This window comes from Bison bison, unplaced genomic scaffold (assembly GCF_000754665.1).
Source record: "Bison bison bison isolate TAMUID 2011002044 unplaced genomic scaffold, Bison_UMD1.0 scf7180017864237, whole genome shotgun sequence".
Lineage (NCBI taxonomy): Eukaryota > Metazoa > Chordata > Mammalia > Artiodactyla > Bovidae > Bison > Bison bison.
In genome coordinates, this window is record NW_011494809.1 from 887,703 (window position 1) to 909,938 (window position 22,236).

Below are 22,236 nucleotides of genomic sequence, written 5' to 3' on the forward strand. Positions count from 1 at the left end.
TTTGGAGCCCCCCAAAATAAAGTCTCTCACTGTTTGCATTGTTTCCCCATCTATTTGCCATGAAGTGGACTGGATCCCATGATCTTCGTTTGTTGGATGTAAACCAGATTTTTCATTCTCCTCTTTCACTTCAATCAAGAGGCTCTTTAGTTCCTCTTCGCTTTCTGCCATAAGGGTGGTGTTATCTGCATATCTGAGGTTATTGATATTTCTCCCAGCAATCTTGATTCCAGCTTGTGCTTCATCCAGCCCAGTGTTTCCCATGATGTACTCTGCATATAAGTTAAGTAAACAAGATGACAAAATACAGCCTTGATGCACTCCTTTCCCAATTTGGAACCAGCCCATTTTTTTGCGTCCGGTTCTAACTGCTGCTTCTTGACCTGTATACAGATTTCTCAAGAGGCAGGTAAGGTGGTCTCATTCCCATCTCTTTGAGAATTTTCCAGTTTGTTGTGATCCACACAGTCAAAGGCTCTGGCATAGTCAATAAAGCAGAAATAGGTATTTTTCTGGAACTCTCTTGCCTTTTCTACGATCCAACGGATTTTGGCAATTTGATCTCTGGTTCCTCTGCCTTTTCTAAATCCAGCTTGAACACTGGAAAGTTCTCAGTTCACGTACTGTTGAAGCCTCACTTGGAGAATTTTGAGCATTACTTCGCTAGCATGTGAGATGAGTACAATATTTTGTGGTAGTCTGAACATTCTTTGGCATTGCCTTTCTTTGGGATTGGAATGAAAACTGACCTTTTCCAGTCCTGACCACTGCTGAGTTTTCCAAATTTGCTGGCATACTGAGTGTAGCACTTTCACAGCATCATCTTTTAGGACTTGAAATAGCTCAACTGGAATTCCATCACCTCTAATAACTTTGTATTGATGCTTCCTAAGGCCTACTTGACTTCACATTCCAGGATATCTGGCTTTAGGTGAGTGATTATACCAACGTGGTTATCTGGGTCATTAAGATCTTTTTTGTGTAGTTCTTCTGTGTATTATTGCCACCTCTTCTTAATATCTTCTGCTCCTGTTAGGTCCATACCATTTTTGTCCTTTATTGTGCCCATCTTTGAATGAAATGGTCCCTTGGTATCTCTAATTTTCCTCAAGAGATCTCTAGTCCTTCCCATTCTACTGTTTTCCTCTATTTCTTTGCACTGATTACTGAGGAAGACTTTCTTATCTCTCCTTGCTATTCTTTGAAATTCTGCATTCATATGGGTATATCTTTCCTTTTCCTTTCATTTCTCTTCTTTTCTCAGCTATTTGTAAGGCCTCCTCAGACAACTATTTTGCCTTTTTGCATTTGTTTTTCTTGGAGATGGTCTTGATCACTGCTTCTTGTATAATGTGAGAACCTGTGTCCATAGTTCTTCAGGCACTCTATTTATCAGATCAGTAACAGGGTAAAGCTTCTTAAATTTGGCATAAAAATTTCTTTCTGCAGTTTTATAACATATGTCAATTAAAATTCTAAATGTAAAATCACTTGAACAAATCTGAAATTTTGGCATTTTAGAATATCAATCACCTAACCCTAAAATTATAGTATATTCATTGGCTTTCTTTGTGTAATACTCTATCTTCTGCCATTCCCTGGAAATGCTATGAAAGGGAAGTATAAATCCCTTATCTGAACTACCAAAAAGAAGGGGAGGAGGATAGTATACAGGAGAATAAGGAGAAAAAGTAAACCTGTAAGTCCAGGGACAACAAAAGTAGGATAAAACTACAAATCTGTGAAAAAAAAAAAAATCAAAGTTCAATGATGGAAGTATTTCAGAATCATAAACAACTATGATATGGTTTTGGTAAGCCTTACATTATAATTGGGCTGCCCTAGGCAATGGCACCCCACTCCAGTACTCTTGCCTGGAAAATCCCATGGATGGAGGAGCCTGGTGGGCTGCAGTCCATGGGGTCGCTAAGAGTCGGACACGACTGAGCGACTTCACTTTCACTTCTCACTTTCACGCATTAGAGAAGAAAATGGCAACCCACTCCAGTGTTCTTGCCTGGAGAATCCCAGGGACGGGGGAGCCTGGTTGGCTACCGTCTATGGGGTCACACAGAGTCGGACACGACTGAAGCAACTTAGCAGCAGCAGCAGCAGTGGCTCAGTGTTAAAGAATCTGTCTGCCAATGCAAGAGACACAAATTCAATCCCTGCGCCAGGAAGATCCTCTGTAGAAGAAAATGGCAACCCTCTCCAGTAGTCTTATCTGGGAAATCCCATGGACAGATGAGCCTGGCAGGCTACTGTCCGAAGGGTTGCAGAGTTGGACATGACTAAGTGACTAAACAATGACACGTAATTATTTGCATGCAAATTAGGAGACTGCGCATTACTTTAGAGTAAGAAGCATCTCATTTATTCCCATATGATAAATACTAAACAGTCTGCATCAATGCACTTAAACATATATTCATAGTTTTTCTAGTAGGTAGCAAGAATTTTGCAGGTAAGCAAAAATAGAGCTTTGACCTGCTTTCAAAGATCTCACAAGTTTGCAAGTTTTATTGGAATAAAAACTATGAATGAAAGGACACTATGAAAAGGAATAGTAAAGGGAGACCTATATTACAATAGGGATCAGAGGACCTCTGACATCTGAACTGTGTTTTGAAGGATAATAAAGATGTATAAATAAAGTGGAAAGGATATTAAAGATAACAATAATATAAGGCTAAGAAGAGCATGGTACGTTTGCGAAAATGGAAGGTAGATGGTGTGGCTAAAGTCTAAGAAGCAAGGAGAGTGGAAAAAAGAGGTGTCACAGAGAGGCGTGGAGGTATGTTATACCACACAAGAACTAATAAACTAAGCTAAGACTTTTGTCTTGGTTCCAGGAGCAAATAAAAACTAAGTAAATCAATTTATGTAGGATAGTAATAGAACATATAAGAAATTAAACCGCCAGAAAGATTTGGGAATAACAAGGAGAAAGGCAGAAAGCCTAAAATAAAACAGGTACTTGTTTCTCCAAGGTACCTAATCTAAAGGTAAGAAGCTCTAAGAGTAACAAGATTATAAAATTTACAATACACATTAGGCAAGCATTCTGAGGGAATCTTCTGCCAAACTTCCAGAGGTTACTCAATCTCAGAAAGTTAGACATATATATTAAAAAAAAAAAAAAAATCAATGAATAAAAGCAACAGCATCTGATGAGTGGTTTGCATAAGCAGGGCTCAATACAAAGCCTTTCTAGGTTTTAGTAACTCTCAATAATGATTATATGCAGAGTACATCACGCAAAATGCCAAGCTGGATGAATCACAAGCTGGAATCAAGATTGCCAGAAGAAATATCAACAGCCTCAGATATGCAGATGATACAACTGTAAAGGCAGAAAGTGAGGAGGAACTAAAGAGCCTCTTAATTAGGGTTAAAGAGAGTGAAAAAAGTGGCTTAAAACTCAACACTCAAATAACTAAGATCATGGCATCCAGTCCTATCACATCATGGTAAATAGAAGGGGAAAAAGTTGAAGCAGTGACAGTTTTTATTTTCTTGGGCTCCAAAATCACTGCAGATGGTGACTGCACCCATGAAATTAAAAGTTGTTTGCTGTTTGGAAGGAAAGTTATGACAAATCTGGACAGTGTAATAAAAAGCAGAGACATCAAAGACAAAGGTCTATATAAACAAAGCTATGGTTTTTCCAGTAGTCATGTTGGGATGTGAGCTGGATCACAAAGAAGGGTGAGTTCCAAAGAACTGATGCTTTCAAATTGTGGTGTGGGAGGATTCCTGAGAATCCCTTTTACTGTAGAGAGATCAAACCAGCCAATCCTAATGGAAATCAACTGTGAATACTCATTGGAAAGACTGATGCTGAAGCTGAAGCTCCAATACTTTGGCTACTTCATGTGAAGAGCCAGCTCACTGGAAAAGACACTGATGCTAGGAAAAGATTGAAAGCAAAAGGAGAAGGGGGCGGCAGAGGATGAGATGGTTAGGTAGCATCACAGACTCAATAGACACAAATCTGGGCAAACTCCAGGACATAGTGGAGGACTGAGGAGCCTGGTATGTTGCAGTGAATGAAGGTGCAAAGAGTTGAAGATGACTTTGTAACTGAACGATAACAAAAACAATAATTTCAGATACAGATTACCACAGGAGAAAACTACTGTGGTTTGGAAACAGTTTTGAATCCAAAGAAATATATCATAAAGGTTCTCATTTTTCTCCCAAATATGCTGTTTAATGATTTCAAGAGGTATAAAAAGAAAGGGAAGGAGGGAAGGTAGATAGCCAGGAAGGCCCGACTAGTCTTCAGTGTTACAAATGAGTTCAATCCCTAATGTTCTTAACAATTTCCAATTTAAAAAGGAAAAATATACTCATTGGACACTGAAATAAATAATTGTTAAAAAATAAACTTACCATGCTTTGTACTAGTGGCTAATACTTTGTAGGGAGTCAACTTCAAATCCAGATTTTCTTTTCGTAGCAGCTTAAGATCAAAAGTCATATTAAACAAATGAAAAAATGTTATGAAATAGTTTTGTAGTAAGTATTATAGCAGTTTAATACATCTCTTTATCTTGTTTTAAATCACTGTCAATTTTCACTGATAGGGGGTTCCCCCTAAGGATTTATGCAGGCCTTACTGGTCATGAAGTATTTTAGAACTCCAAATAAGGAAATGAAGACAAATATGTTTCTTTAAAATCCATGGACAGAAACAGGATTTAAGAAAGAAGATTTAATTGACTAAGAGGAAGAAAATTACTAAATCCAACACTGAAAGAACTGTGAAAAAGTTTTTATAAAAAGGAACACATGCAGTTTCATTTTATACTCATCTTAAGAGCCATCTGCAGTAATACAATAACAACTCCATTTGTTCAAGATCAAGTGGAGATTGTTCAGCTCTCCAGGATTGTACCTGAATATTATATAATTCTAGGTACATGTAATTCTGTATCCATGCATAGCCTATCCACTAATCCACTGATTTATGAAATGAAAACATGTTCCCTACCAACATAAGGTTATGCTCACCTTGTCCATGAGTGAAATGATTTGGAGAATAAGTTGATCTTGGCGTAAATCATCCCCATGCTTAAATATAACTGGATATTTGCCTCCGTCTTCAGTCTTAAAGAATAACTGTGCAGGCATAAGAGCACTCTGGAAATAAAAATATTATTTTCAAATTATATAAGATGGAAATGTGGAGAAACTTATAATAATCTAAAGAAAAGAAATGAGTCTGACAAAGCAAATAATAATATTAATTTCTACAGACCATGAGAAATAATAGCATAAAAAATATCAGATAGAGGGATGAACAGACGTGTGACAAAAACAGTACAGTAAAATGTTACTAACAGAACAGAAGTAGTGAGTATATAGTTGGTTACTGTGAAAGCCTTTCAACTTTGCTGTATGTTTGAAAACTTCACTATAAAATGTTAGGGGAAAAGCATCAAAAATCCTTCAAAGAATGTAAGTTTAGAAACTACAACCTTTAGTGAATTAAAACTTCAAATAGTTGTAGTATCCTTTGATCACCTCAGGGTAAATATATTTTATCCCTGTACCCTACTCACAAACGCTCAAGAAAACAACTGGAAGCAAAATTCCTGAAGATAAATGATAAGCAAGATGTTCTTTGTTATAACTTCCCTACTCCGATTTGGATCTGATTTTGAAATTTAGAGTACATCTGAAATCTAGTGTAAACATATGACAATCTAAAGATAACTAGGCACTAATCCCAGTGCCTTAAGGGGCTCACTCCCCACAGAGACCTAGCTTTTGTTCTTAAGCTAGAGTCTAACAAAATACTGTTTAAAAATATTGAAAACTAAGTCCATAACCTTTTCAGCTCTAAGGAGTTCATAGAAGGGCAACAAGAATTCACAGATTCTGCTACAATTCTGTGCAGACATTTCAGCGTATGTACAAGCATTCCAGGTAACTTTCTAAAATATCTAATCCATCACTTTCATTGGACTCTTAAACTCATGACCCCCAAATGGTTAAGAATTATAATCCTAGAGTTATGCAGTAAATGCCCTAGAACCATTAGTCCTAAACTCCAATTCAGAGTTTTCAAGAATGTCCACTTATTTAATAAAGGCTAGAAGAAAAAATTCAGAATTGAACATTAGGATTAAAAAGATATCCCATGATATCTTATTGACCATCTATACTTTGTATTATTACATAATTATAAAATTATTTAAGGAAAAAAATGGATCCAGAATCTACCTAACAATGGCGACAGATTCTCATATCGCACTTTTACTCCAGCTCTATGTCTTAAATATTCTTTTTCATCCTGTTTGCTAAAAAATGATAAAACATTTTGAAACATGTATAATATAAGAAACGAATCACCAGTCCAGGTTTGATGCAGGATACAGGATGCTTGGGGCTGGTGCACGGGGATGACCCAGAGGGATGGTATGGGGACGGAGGTGGGACGGGGGTTCAGGGTGGGGAACACGTGTACACCCGTGGAGGATTCATGTTGATATATGGCAAAACCAATACAATATTGTAAAGTAATTAGCCTCCAATTAAAATAAATAAATTTAATTTAAAAAAATGATAAAACACTGTTCTTGGTTAGTCCTAAGGGAATGAGAATATTAGATCTTATTTGGGAGTTCTAGCATGAACTAAGAAATACTTGTATTCTCTCTCCTATAACCAGTATTTTTTAAAATGCAGGTTTATAACTCAATGAGTCTTAAAACGAACTAAACAGGTTGCAAACAACATTTAAAAACTGATGCAATAGAATAATTTTTAGAAGAATAGACACTATCAGTCCATAACATGCAGTAAGGTTAAAGTACTGCTTTTTGAAACATATTGCAGTTGTGCATGCTGGGCTGCCATAGGTGGCCTTTCAAATCACACCCTTAAAAAAAAATCTGAACTATTTCTTATTGTAATCATACCCTTTTTAAAATATATCCAAAGGAGAGATCTATGAGGCCTTTCTTACCCAATAGAAAGTAATATTCCAATGCAACTTCCCCCTTTTCCAACCCTAGACGCAGACAACCTATGACATCATGTCTCAATGAAGCTTCACAAGGAATGATCTCAGCCCTCTGGTCTGCTTAGAGAAGGCAGCTGCCTCCAGTCCTTTCTAACTATTCAAGTGGGGGCCAGCCAAAAGAAAGCCAGGCACATGCTGTTATGGACTAAAGAGAATTATCACTTAAAAAGATGAGAAAATATTTAAGTCATAGGAACAGATACCAAATTGAAAAATTTTATAAAAGGGTAACTGGAATTCTTATCTAACCACAGGAATTTATAAAGTAAATGCCTAAGTGTGCAATTCAATTTATTTTTTTAAGCTTACATGGGAAAAGACAGGTGTGGCTCTGATTAATAAATAGTTCAAAGAATTAAACATTAAAAAACCCAGTGATATAAAAATACTTCATACATTTCACATAAAAATGTCCACAGGTATTACAAAAAGATCTTAAAACACACTGATAAATAAAAGGCATTTTTTTCCCCCAAACGTAGAGTCTCTGATTCAGCTTTAAAGAATCAGCTCCAGTCATAGATATCAAAGATCCACCACAATTACCTTAAACAATGTAGCTGTTTCTGGAATTATTCCTCTAATTTTCACCTGAGGTTCTAAAGGCAATGGGATAAGTTCCACATCAGACAGGTTCATCTTTTCATTGTCTCCAAGCAATGCCTGTAGTCTCTCATTCTAGGAGAACAAGTTATAAAGTACTAATTAGGTTAAAATGGAAAAGTGGCTTTTAAAGCATATGGTAAGGATGTAAAAGACCGACAACATTAACTTTAAAATATTTGCAAAGCACCATAAAAGGCTATGTGAACTAACATAACATAAAGGAGTTAGTATGTGTGAGAGAAAAGCACTTATAATCCACCTGAGAATAACAGCAGCATGCTTTGTAAGGCACGATCCCCTGACCTATGAAATGCTAGACTCTCAGAGGTCAGGGAATATGTTTCTCTTGCTGCAACTGAGAATCAGGGATATTCTCAGGCTGAACTTAAAGATATAATTTCTGCTTTAAAAGGACTTGTGAAGTCACAAAGAGATTAATTTCATTTGAAGCTTAATTTCACATGACCAGATATTAAGCAAGAATTTCATTAGCTGTTTCACTGTGTATTTTCGGTTTAAAAAGTAAACTCAATTTACTTGGAGGAACTTGGACCCTATATTTTACTATTCATTGATTCTGTCTGATGAAACTTTTACTAAGATATCAGGTTCAGTTCAGTTGTGTCTGACTCTGTGACCCTGTGGACTGCAGCACGCCAGGCTTCCATATCCATTACCAACTCCCAGAGCTTGCTCAAACTCTTATAATCATTTATTTATTTTCTTTAGCTCACATACATACTGCATTAAGCCAATATTTCAGAAACTGAGCAGTTCAAGTCAGGATGAAACACTTTTCTCACTTAGCAGCATTTATAATGTTTAGACCAAGCCCACCTATTCAATTTCAAAAGGACAATCTATTTCCTTGGAAAGCTGTGAGAGAGAGAGAGAGAGATTGAGAGAGAGAGAGAGACTGAGAGAGAGAGAGAGAGAGAGTGTGTGTGTGTGTGCGTGCACACGTGCATGCTCAGTCTGTCCAATTCTTTGCAACCCCATGGACTGTAGCCCACCAGGCTCCTCTGTCCAGGGAACCCACCTTCCTTGCATCTCCTGCATTAGCAGGCAGATTCTTTACCACTTGCGCCATTTGGGAAACCTTGTGAGTCTAGCATTCTTTAAATAAGTAAGCTTGTTTTCAAGGGGAGAAAACTTGACCAAATACACTGCACTTCTTCCTATTTCTCAAACATGTCACACATGCTCCCACATTAGGGCCTTCGTGCTTGCGGTTCCTCTTGCTGAAATAATCTTCTCTAGATATTCACATGGTGTGCTCCCCGACTTACTTCAGGTTTTTGTTCAAATGTCAACTCTTAGTGAGGCCTTCATGATCATTCCATTGAGAAATGAACCACTGCCTTAATACTTGAACCTGGCACTACCTATTCCCCTTTCCTGCTTTATTTTCCTCAATAGCATAAGACACTATATAGCATATAATATATTTTAACTTATTTTGTTAACTTTTTCCTCCAACAGGAATGTAAGCTCCTTACATTATAAAGGTAGGGATTTTTATAGTCACCACTGTATCCCAGACTCTAAAAAGAGTGCTTGGCACACAATAGGCATGCAATATATTTTTATAGAATATATATTATAATCTAAAGAATTATGAAGTGAAAGACAATACTTAATATTTAAAATAAAAGCTTTGTTTTTAAATGTGGAATTAATGTATTTTTATTAGAACTCAAACATCTAGATTCAAAGACTTGAATCAAGAGAATTTTTCCTAAATGACATCAGCAAAGGAAAGAAGGTAGCAACAGTATTAGTATCTGTTTTACCATCTGAAACCTAACTCATGGATTCCCTTGCGACACATTTACCACTGCTGGACTCACTAAGACAAGTCTCTCCCAACTTCATTATGAGGGATGGAAAAGCATTACATATGATTTTAAATTATTAACTGTAGTCAATTCATTATTCCTGGTAATAACGCAAATAATGGTGGTGGAGCATCCTCTTGGCCTTGCACTTAAATGTGGGGGCTTGTTTCTAGTAAAACTATGTAAATAAAAACCAAGTTTGCCTTTTCTTATCATCATGAAAAAATGTCTGAGAAGAGTTTTAGCCAATGTTAACACTACATTTGGGACTGTCTGATTTAAAACACAGGCAAAACAATGTGTTCTGCAGTATGTGGCAAATACAAAATGTGTTTTAGGGACTGTAAGTGGTATCTCCAGGAAGCAGTCATCTTCCAGACTGCCAAAATTTGAGGTGTAGCTAGAGGTTCATGCATGTGGTGAATAGAAGAGTCACATAAGAACAAAGTGTGGTTTAAACAAACTGACAGTCACGAGAACAGGCATGCTTTTGCTGTGAGCACTGGGATCACACTGCTTCTCACACGGGCACCTCTGGGGAGAAGGGCTCCAGGAGGAATGGCAGTAGGAATTTAACCAGGATTTTTAATTCTTCTCAAAAACAAAGAAAATGCCAACTCAATAAAAATGTGTTTCTCTTCAGTCTATTTTCTCCTCCCTGACCTTATTAACACTATTATAATGTTAACATTATTCCTCACATACATCTCTGCTGGACTAGATCCCTTGCTTTAAATTTCTGACTCAATTTTTCACCTTTTCCTCTCTGCTTTCCTCTTACAATTCTGAGGAACAACAGCAAAATGTGTTCTGGTGTTTTACAAAGGTCACTAAGAAAGATTTTCCAATTATAGGATTAGGTAAAGAGAAGATATCAAGTTGATTCCTTCATATCATTTGGGCAACTGTTCAGGAAAAATAGCATTTGAAGAACAGATGTTAATCTGTTTTCATTAGGTAGAAACCTGACCCCACTGACAGCAAGATCAATGTACTGGTTATGAGAACAGATTGCCAGTTATTATCACCAGTTCTGTAACCTTGGGTGAATCACTCTGGATCTTCTTTTTCTCAGAAGAATTCCCATCTAAGTCACTTCTCGAGGTTCTTTCCATGCCAAATAAACTGCATTCTAAGATGCTAAGATTCTAAAATGAAAGCCAGGAAACACTGTATATAAAAATATGGACTCAGAATGTCTGGGTACAAACCCCAACTCCAACAATTACTACCTGGGGACACCTTGCAACTTACTTAACTTCCCATTACCTACTTTTCCTCATGACTGGGATAATAACAGCACCTCAATCAATGTATATAAACTCATAAAATAGGATCCAATACAAAATCAGTACAGGATCTAACCACTCCTATACTATAACAGGCACACTTTATTTAATTGCACCTCACTTTGGTGCGCTTCGCAGGTATTGCATTTTTTACAAATTGAAGGTCTACAGCAACCTGCATCAAGCAAAACTATTGGTGCCAATTTTTCAACACCACTTGCTCACTTTGTGTCTCTATGTCACATTTTGCTAATTTTTGCAATATTCCAAACTTTCTATTATTATACTTCTTAAGATGATCCATGATCAGTGATCTTTAATATTATTGCAATTGATTTGGGGCATCATAAACCAAGCTCATATAAAACGCAGAACCTAATCAATAAAATGTTACTAGTGTTTTGACTACCCCACTGACCAGCTGTCCTTCTTCTTTCTTCTGCTATTCCCTGACACAAAAATGTTGAAATTAGGCCAACTTACAACCCCTACAATGGCCTTTATGTGTCTAAGTGAAAGGAAGAGTCACATGCCTCTCACTTTAAATCAAAAGTTAGAGATAATTAAGCTAGTGAGGAACGCATGATGAAAGCCAAGACAGGCCAAAAGCTAGGCTTCTTATGCCAAACAGACAGCCAAACCGTAAACACAAAGGAAAAATTCTTGAAGGATATTATGGAACACAGAAATGATAAGAAAGCAAAACAAGCTTATTGCTGATACAGAGACAGTTTTAGTGGTCTCGATACAAGATCAAACCGGGCACAACACTCCCTTAGGCCAAAGCTTAATCCAGAGCAAGGCCCTAAGTCTCTTCAAGGCTGTGAAGGCTGAAAGAGGTGAGAGAACGCAGAAGAAAAATTTGAAGCTAGCAGAGGCTGGCTCATGAGGTTTAAGGAAAGAAATCATCTCCATAGCATGAAAATGCAAGATGAAGCAGTAAGTGCAGATGTAGAAGATGCAGCAAGGTTATCCAGAGAATCTGGCAAAAATAATAAACAAAAGTTGCTACTACACTAAACAACAGATTTTTCACTGCAGATGACACAGCCTTTTATTGGAAGAAGATGTCATCTAGGACTTTCATAGCTCAAAAGGAGAAGTCAATGCCTGGCTTCAAAGCTTCAAAGGGCAGGCTGATGCTCTGGTTAGGGACTGAAGTTGAAGCCAACACTTATCTACCATTTCAAAAATCCTAAGGCCCTTAAGAGTTACGCTAAATCAACTGTTGCTCTTAAATTAAGAACAAAGCCTGCATGGTAACACATCTGTTTACAACATGGTTTCCTGAACATTTTAAGCCCACTGTTGAGATCTACTGGTCACATAAGAGTTCTGGTGAAGATGTACAGTGAGACTAATGTTGTTCATCTGCCTGCAATGCAGGAGACCCAGGTTTGATCGCTCGGTCAGGAAGATCTGCTAGAGAAGGAAATGGCAACCCATTTCAGTATTCTTGCCTGGAAAATCCCATGGACAGAGGAGACTGGCAGACTACAATCCATGGGATCACAAAGAGTCGGATATGACTTAGTGACTAAACCACCACCTCTAAGCATAAACAGAAAGCACAGCCAGAAGGTTTACCTTTTTCTTACGATTTCCACTTTCACGCTGCACTGCCTTCATTAGGTGCACCAGCCGATCTACAAAAGTCTGTTGTGCAGCCAGCAGAGAACGCATAACTCGGACAGACTTATCACCCTGAAGGAATTCAAAGGAAAGAAAAGTTAATTCTATATAGCATAATGATCAGAGTTTCTTCAATAGCATGGGTGACCTTTATTTATTATTTAATAACTACAAACTTCAACACAAAGTAATACTGAAAAAAGATTTATCTTGATTCAGAGATAACGAGAAGCCTGCTATCTTAAACACCAACTCTTCTACAGTTGAAAATTATGTGAGTCGTCAGTGAATACTCATCTATCAAAAATTGCACGTTTTTTCCCACATGCAACTGTGTGACAAGACAGAATTTATTGACCCAAAGTGTATTCACTTACTGATTCAATACATATCTGGACGCTTATAATTTCTTCAAAAATGTTCTGGGCATATAGTAAAACAATACTATCTTCAAGCAACAAATTAAATCGTTAAAAAAAAGTTCTCAGATAGCAATATAATATGCTAGCTTAGTAAAATAAAAGCCATAAAAACCAATGCTATGAAGTCTTATGTAGTAATTCTCAGTTCATAAGATATTATAAAATAACATTTTCTCATTTAATTTCTCCAATTACACTGAAAGAAGCAGCTTGGCAATTATATATTTTTATTTAAAAGACTGAAATTTAATCTCAAAGAGACCAAAATTTCCTCAGAGGATGACAAAGGCTATTAGTGACAGAATTGAGATTAGAAGAGAGGACCAACTGCTTATTTTCCAATCAGTTTAAATACAGCAAATCTATGGGCTCTGAGAACTATAAAAAAGTTTGGTCAAAGAATTCAATAAGATGTGATTTAAATTTCAAGACAATTTAAATGGAACATGAAACAGCAGATAAATATGCTATGAAGCAAATGTTTCTACAGCACATCAGGTAATGTTGTGAGTTTTTTTTCATGGCCCATGCACCCTCTGCTGGCTGAACTGAGACATTGCCTTAACAATCACAAGAACACCAGGTAAAAAAGGCCTACAGATCTCTAGAAAATGTGTCCATGTAAAGTATCTGCAATATGATCACTGCCAGATTTATGTAAATGTACCTAGTCTTAAAAATAAAAATAGAAAACAGAGAGTGAAACAAAAGAGCAGAGATTTGGGGTTTTTTTGGTTGCATCAACAGGTTTGTTTCATTAACTTAGGGGTCAACAAACTTTCTATAAAGGGCCAAGGATTAACTACTTCAGGTGTTGCTGACTACAGAGTTTCCATTCTGGCTATTTACTCCTATTGTAGTCAAAGTGGTCACAAACAATATGAAAGCAAATGAGCATAACTATGTGCCAATACAATATTACTTATGAACACTGACTTGTGAATTTGACATAATTTTTATGTGTTGCAAAGTATTACTCTCCTTGTGACTTTTCCCAATTATTTAAAAACAAAAAGCAATGTTTAGCTCATCAGATCAGATCAGTCGCTCAGTCGTGTCCATAGACCATACCAAAACAGGCAATGGGCCACATAGGGCCCATGGACTGTATACGCCAATCCATACATTAAATGGTTACCTTCAACAATGCTTGGCTGAACCGTCTCATGACATTCAAGTACATTTCATGGGTCTTTGGATCTCTCTGCTGAGTATCTTGATCTTCACATTCCACTATCACATACCTTAAAAACAGGTTAAGTCATTCATATAAGTGTGAAATGAAACACAGATTCATTTTATTTATGCCTTTCCATTAAAAGATTAATCCACATTTGCAAAAATAATGAGTAATGTAACATTTTATTATCACTCTTTTAAAATCTGAAAATGAAGGGAACAACACACAAAACCTTCTATAAAAGATAAATTAGTAAAAGGATGCCTTAATTTGTAAAGTATCCTAGATTTTCTAAAAATTTTGGGATCAAAATGAGCATTTTCTCCTAATTCTTTATGAGGTACATAGAACATTAACATCTTCAGAAATCATATAAGCTCACAAATCTACCAAGTAACTCATGAACAAAAATATTTTTAAAATTTCTGTAATATTTTTGGTATTACATAAGGCTCTCTTATTCTGGGGGAAAAAAAAAAAACTCTGAAGCTTTTCTCATTAACATAAGTCCAAAAGATAAATTTATTAACTTTCCCTTTCCCACCCAATTTCTTCATTTCTTGAAATTCCATATAAAATCTTCAATGTTTCCATCATAAAACTGTGATTTTAGAGAGCTAAAAAAATTTAAATATAAATATATTCTTAAACCTACACTGCTTATACAATTCACTTAATTATATGAACAATGACCTGGATTAGATTTTAGAGGTTGTCTAATCCAGTGTTTTCAGTTGTTATTACTGGAACAAGCCATACTGACATGCATTTTATATCAGTACTTGTTGCACAGAGCCCATGTGTGCATGCAGACGCGTAACGCAGAAAAAAGATTCACAAAGCAATATTCTATGAATAATATGTTAATATTTGTTATTGTTCTATTTCATTTTTCTTTAAATAACACAAGATTGTGAGCTAGACTGTGAGCCTTAAAATTTATTTCAAATGGATCATGATGTACAGTTTGAAACTTGCTTGTTTTAAGAATTGATGCTTTTAAACTGTGGTGTTGGAGAAGACTCTTGAGAGTCCCTTGGACTGCAAGATCCAACCAGTCCATTCTGAAGGAGATCAGCCCTGAGATTTCTTTGGAAGGGATGATGCTAAAGCTGAAACTCCAGTACTTTGGCCACCTCATGCAAAGAGTTGACTCATTGGAAAAGACTCTGATGCTGGAAGGAATTGGGGGCAGGAGGAGAAGGGGACAACAGAGGATGAGATGGCTGGATGGCATCAATGACTCGATGGATGTGAGTCTGGGTGAACTCCGGGAGTTGGTGATGGACAGGGAGGCCTGGCGTGCTGTGACTCATGGGGTCGCAAAGAGTTGGACACGACTGAGCGAGTGAACTGAACTGCAAACTTAGAGGTGGTTGTATCTTGCCCATGGTGATGCAATTAAGTTGAATGAAGAGTTGAAATCAGAATCCGGGATTCTGGGCTCCAAGGTCAGAATTCTTTCTAATAATCTTACTCTCTCACACTGTTTGACCTTTTAAAAACCACATGAAACTTCTTAACCTCCTTAACTGATAGTACTTCACAAATCTCAAATCACAGGGCTTACTATTTTCCTTTACACTATGTCCAGAAAGAAATATTCAACCACCTAGAAGGTAAGCTTCAAGAGAACAGAGAGTTTATCTGTTTGCACTATACAGTTAGCACTTCCATGCCTGGACATAATACTTACGGTGGTCTGCTTTTACATTCATCTACCCTAGTTTTCAAGCAGTAGATCCCCTTTTCAAGAAACTGCTTGTCATTTATAACTGAACATGTGTAAAACTGAAGCTATCACACTAAATGAATGATTTTTCTCTCAATTTAAGGCATTATCAACATTTCTGTCATTTGGGCTACAGTTTGGATCACCTCAATACAAGAAAAAAAGAAAAAAGTGAGGTTGTAACCAAACCAGTGAACACAGGTCCTACCTAAAACTATTCCTAGCACTTTGTGTTTAATTTGGGGCCTCTAGACCTAAAGCCAAGCCTAGGCCACATTCGCCCATTTCAAACACCTGGAATTGTTCTCACTACTAGCCAGCCCTGTCTGGAATCAATCAGCAGATACCTTTCACCCAGCTTCTCTAACCCTAAGACAAACACCTTACTGATCAATATAATCATCCTAAAGTTTTTTTCTTTAAACTACCTTCATCATGCCCCACTGATGGGGCATGATGGGTCCCATCATGGGTCCCTCTATTTAAAAACAACTCTCTGGGGCCCTAAGTTTCTGGTTCAACCTCCACTGTCTCCAGTTAATGCATTCACACTCTAGTCAGCTCGACTCCCCTACCCCACTTTGTTGCTTTTGCTCATGTTATAGTACTGTCCTGAAATACCTTCCCGCCTCCACCCTTCCTGATTCTACCCACACTTCAAACACAGGGACACTCCATCACTTCCCGGAACTCTTAAACACTAAAAACTTCCTTCTTCTCTAACGTCCCAGAACAGGTACGGCCTCTCACAACAACTTCTGCTGATAATGTTACCTGGCTCATCACTGTTTCACAACTTACTCCCTAGCTCCCTTCAGAAGTTATAAAAAACCTGATGTCAGATTCTGTATCTTAAAAAATATTTAGTGGGCCCTGACATATGCAATATAGTCTTATACACAGAAATATTTTAAAGGCTGGTAAAAGTTGAGTGCCTTCTCCTACTGACTTCCCAGTGCCATGCTGTACCATAATAACAGGTGATCTGGAAGTCCTCAGAGCTGCATAACCTAGAATTTTCTGTAAAGCAGTATGAAAAACTAAACCATGAAACTACGTTTACTTTATGTTCCTGACAATAGTTCAAAACCAAAAATTCAAGAAAGCATTCTTAAATCTTGAACAAAGAAAACCACAGGATTCATAAGTGTCCTTCTATAGCCACAGGACACATACGAATTTAAAATAAAATTTAAAAAAGCCAATAACTCTTTAAAGTCTTTACCATCTCCATCACCTTAGTATGTAGGTAGCAAAGTCTCAGTATGGAATAGTGAGGTCTTTACTATCTCCATCACCTTGAGAGTCCCTTGGAAAGCAAGAAGGAGATCAAATCAGTCAAAGGAAGTCAACCCTGAATACTCCTTGGAAGGACTGAAGTGGAAGCTGAAGCTCTAATACTTTGGCCATGATGTGAACAGCTGACTCACTGGAAAAGACCCTGATGCTGGGAAAGACTGAAGGCAGAAGGAGAAGAGGGTGACAGAGGATGAGATGGATGGATGGAATCACCAGTTCACTGGATGTGAACTTGGGCAAATTCCAAGAGATGGTGAGGAACAGAGAAGCCAGGCATGCTACAGTCCTGGGGGTTGTGAAGAGTTGGACCCTACTTGGTGACTGAACAACAACAATAATCCTTTAAAGTCTTTACTATCTTTGTCACGTTAGTATATTCATTGTCTTTTCCTGTATTTACACAGCAACTCCTTTCTAAACGAGCAATACAGATGACCGTGATATACAGGCTCCATTGCTTTGTTCAGGTCCCCTTGACTACCAAGTAAACACAATGGCTAAAGCCATGTGACAAAGGTCACATAACAAACAGCTCTCAAAATCACTCAAGCCAAAGTTCTGATACAAAGGGCAAGTCCATCTAAAATAAAAATGACTGTCATCTCCAAAATGAAGGATAAACTTAGATTAAGACAAGAAGACCAAGATTTGAGTCACTTCTGAACTCCGTTCACAGCAGTAAGAACTTTCTACAAAGCACTCATGTATTTCTGCTTTTGAACTGCGGTGTTGGAGAAGACTCTTGAGAGTCCCTTAACTGCAAGAAGATTCAACCAGTCCATCCTAAAGGAGATCAGTCCTGGGTGTTCTTTGGAAGGACTGATGTTGAAGCTGAAACTCTAATACTTTGGCCACCTCATGTGAAGAGTTGAATCACTGGAAAAGATCCTAATGCTGGGAAGGATTGGGGGCAGGAGAAGAAGGGGATGACAGAGGATGAGATGGCTGGATGGCATCACCGACTCAATGGATGTGAGTCTGAGTAAACTCCGGGAGTTGGTGATGGACAGGGAAGCCTGGCGTGCTGCGATTCATGGGGTCACAGAGGGTCGGACACGACTGAGCCACTGAACTGAACTGAACTGAACTTCCTTAAAACCTGTCATTTTCAAGTAGAAATGCAGACAAAATTATGTGGGTACCCATTGTATGATGACAGCAGTGGGCTACCTACTTTCCTGACAATCTCATTTTGTGAGGTAAATAAACTTTATTACCTTGAAAGGTCTTAAAAGTTACAGAAAAACATGTCAAAGCAGCCAAAGTTTATTTTTAATTTCAACATACTGGAATAGCTATAGAAAAAAAAAAAAGTGGAACAATTTATAGATCCTGATGTTCAACATTTAACAGATTAGAAGCTATTACTTCTCTCTGTGGTTTAAAAGGTTGACATCATTTATTTTAAAAGGATTGTCTGTATTATTATAGGCCCCTAAGGATTCAACTATAGCAGGAATCCTGTTTAAATCAACAGAAAGGGAACAGATGAACAAGGAAATTCAAAATGTTCAAAATGAAATAGCACAATCAACTGAAATTTATATTTTAATACATTTGTTAGGGTAAGCTTAGACTGAGAAGCATATAAACTATTACATGTGATTAATATTTTATACTACTCTGTCCAGGTTCAACAGAAAAGAATGATTATTTTAAGTCAACTCCTTGAAATTATTTCCTTATTTTCATGCTACAACCACAAAAGTCGTATCTACCAAAGTCAGAAGTCCACATCAATAGCTCTTTCCCCCCTTGAGTATTTCTGAATATGTAATATGTGGACTGTAAATATGGGAAAAACAATTACTCCTCAGAGAATGAATAGACATAGCACATGCTATTGCATCAGTGAATCAGAAATACAGTGGGAGAACACAAATCAAATCTAAGTTTGATGGAACATTTATAAGACTGGGAGCTAGGGCTTCACTTTGTTTATTACCTGTAGAGAAAACAAAGTACTCTTTCTGAACAGAAACTGTTGCCTCACTGGAAACTGTTCACCTAATAGATTTCCTACTGTTTAGCTGCATTCAGAATGGTTTGAAAACTCTTCCTACTTGAAATAAGACAGCAAAGATTTTATCACAACTAATTTCAAATTTTACAGTGAAATCTAGTCTACACTCAAATCTAAAGAATACATAATTTTAAACAGCACATAATCAGTGTATGTACAAACAGCTTCTATAAGTGACTAATCTACACTGCAAGTAATGAGCCAGAGAAACTTTCCATGAATATTACAAGGAAATGAATATTACAAGGAAATAAATATAGCTATAAAGGAATTCTTAGTAAAACATTTAAAAATACATTAAACCTTGATTTTTAAATACCTACGAGGCTTAAAAGTACTTACTCAAAACCTTGGCACTGTGCCCTACACATTTTAATTTACTCTAAATTATTTACCTAAATTTTTACGAGGAAGTATTTTTCCTTAACACCAATTAATAGACATACACTTAAGAATTCAAACTGCAATATGGAGAACTTTAGGAAGCAAGAAGCTGCATTAAAAGGAAATAGTAGTGATTTGGTAATATAATAATTTCTAAGCAAACCTTTCAAAGTTAAAATGGTGATTAACAACTAGCCAAAACATTCTGTGGATGTATTTTCACGGACATACTGAAAGTTACTGTGAGGGAAATGTAGTTTTATGAATATTATATTAAATTGCTAAAGAAAAGCATGGAATTATTTTTCTTCCCATTACAAAGACCAAAACAGAAAAACACAGTTAAACATAGTAAACTGAGCAGTAAGATTAAATCCCGGATCTTTTCTACAGATAAAAAAATATCAAGTTTGTCGGGAAGTTTAAAAAAAATGTTCTCTCAAATGTACAGAGGCTTCAAGTAGAGCTTACCCACTGGCTCTGCCTTTTGTTTGCTAAAAACTGAATACGGTTCTCTTGTCTAGTGTTTAATCCTACTGCTTTCTTTAACTGAACCAAAAACAAAGTATTTCTCCTGTGGCTTAAGCTACTTGTTCTCTACACTTTACAATTCTATGACAAAAGGGAGCCATGCTTCATATTAAGTGTGTCTCAGTAAGTCAGTTAACCTTTCTATACCTTAGTTCTTCTCTTTCTTTCCTTCAGGAAATGTGTTCTCACGTAAAACAGAGATACTTACATTTGCCCTATTTAACTTCACACGAACAAACGAGAAAAGGTCACTGAAAGCACTCTGTAAATGGCAAAATTTGAAATCAGTGATCTAATCCCAGCTCAAGTTTTAGCAAGTTCAGCTACATCATGCCTCTGCCTCAGTTTCCTCATCTATAAGATAAGTAACTTCAAATTCTACTTTAGCATGATTGCAGTATTTTAGTAAATAATGTGAATATACTGAATTACAGTAAAGTATCATACTTACACTATTTAAACAGCATAAAAGGCAAACAGACATAAAACTGAAAAAAATCAATTAACTTACCCAGTTTTATCTTAGATCCTAGAAAGTTAGTGAAAGGAAGAAAAACTGTGATGCTAACAAGCATTTCCATGAGCATAATTGCAAAGAAATACAGCTAGATATAAATACAGTATAGGTTTTTGGATGATTGCTCATACTTTAAACTGCCTTTTTGTTTAGTTTGGGAAAAAAATAGTCCTAAACAGTGATTATAAAATAAAAAATTATTTCACATACCAGTATAAATAATTAGCCAGTGTTGAGTTTTTGCAGGCTCTTGATATCAAGAAGGTACACAGATCTTGCTGAAAGAATTAAAAGAAATGTATTTATATATTACCATCTGCTATTCACGAGGGGGAAATAAGAGAGTCTACATTTGCCTATCAGTTTTCACCTACATATCTATGCCACAGATCAGATTTTTATGCATCTATCTATCCCTCCATCCCACCTATCTAATATTTATTCTAGACCAGGCAATATGTGAGAGAGGTTAAGGACACCATAGTTTGCAGAGTTCCTGGTTCTACTGGAAGCTTAACATTTAGTGGAGGAGAGATGCATTAAAGGAAGTCATAAAAATAACTTGGACTGCGAGGTCAGAGGCTGCAAAGAGGATGTGATGTTTAGGCACGACCAGCATGATGGTATGGACCAAGGCCCTGAATCTCACTGTTCAAAGAACTTTTAAAAGGCCCAATGTAGCTAACAAACAGTGAACACAAAAGTAAAGGAGGCTGAAAAGGGAAGCAAAGACCAAACTGTCACACTACTGAGTATGGCCTTTATTTGCAAAGCAATCAACACTCAACAAAAGATCTAAAGCAGGAGAGTGAGGTGATCTGCTTTACATCTTCTGAAAATGACTCTATTTGCTCTGAGAAGTACAGACCTGAGATCAGTCAGCATGCTATTACGGTAGTCTAGAAGACTGAATGGTGACAGAGAGGCAATAGATTATTACAATATTTTGCAAGTATAATTGATAGGACTTGCTGATGGAGAGGATGTATGAAACAAAAAAGAACTGACAGCAACTCCTAAATTTATGGATTTAGTAAATGGATTGATTTGTTACGTCACAGAAATTCCAAGTGAAGCAAGAGTGTTGGGGGAGAGAGTTGTATCTTGAAATATTAAGTTTGAAATGCCTGTCAGATATACAACAGAAATCAAGTAGATATCTGGATATATGAATCTAAAACTCAAGAGAGAGAAATGTGCTAGCAATGAGTACCCTGAGGTACTCATGTCAAGCAACAAGAAAGTACTGACAAAGGAAACCAAGAAGGAACGGCTGGAGAGGTGAAGAGGAAAACGAGGGATGTATGGTATCACTCAAACCATGAAAAGAGTCAGCTTTTCAAGACGGGAGTCATTTATTTTCCTGAATAATGCTGCGAGAAATTTAAATACACATAACCACAAACACTGAAGCCATTTACTATTTTATTTTAGCAAAGTAAGTTTTAATATAATGATGGGAAACAAAGGCCCTGAATGATGTGAATTAAAGACTAAAAAGAAAGGAAGGAGAGTCGAGATGGACAAACAACTCCTCTGAGATACCTGATTATGAAGAAAACAAAGAAAATTAGGTACTGTTGTGAAGGACGTGGTATCAGGGAAGAATTTTTCTTGTTTTCTTTTTTTTTTCCAATATCTGAATTTTTAAAATGAGAGATACTAACATATCTGAATATTTCTACCAGGAAAAGAAGAGAGCATATCTTTCAAGATGGTTAAATTATTCATTGTTAAGAAAACAGAAGTA

The 22,236-nt window shown here is 36.8% G+C and overlaps 1 protein-coding gene across 2 annotated transcripts in view; it reads right to left on the reverse strand.

Moving 5' to 3' along the window:
- Positions 1–22,236, reverse strand: part of PIK3C3 (phosphatidylinositol 3-kinase, catalytic subunit type 3) — a 164,807-nt gene that overhangs the window by 55,763 nt on the left and 86,808 nt on the right. For both annotated transcript variants that reach the window (XM_010846456.1, XM_010846457.1), the window contains exons 13-18: positions 20,697–20,764; positions 13,959–14,064; positions 12,354–12,470; positions 7,580–7,711; positions 5,017–5,145; positions 4,396–4,465 (exon numbers count right to left, since the gene is read on the reverse strand). In XM_010846456.1, coding sequence (XP_010844758.1) covers positions 4,396–4,465; positions 5,017–5,145; positions 7,580–7,711; positions 12,354–12,470; positions 13,959–14,064; positions 20,697–20,764 — 622 coding nt within the window. The remainder of the gene's footprint in view (positions 1–4,395; positions 4,466–5,016; positions 5,146–7,579; positions 7,712–12,353; positions 12,471–13,958; positions 14,065–20,696; positions 20,765–22,236) is intronic.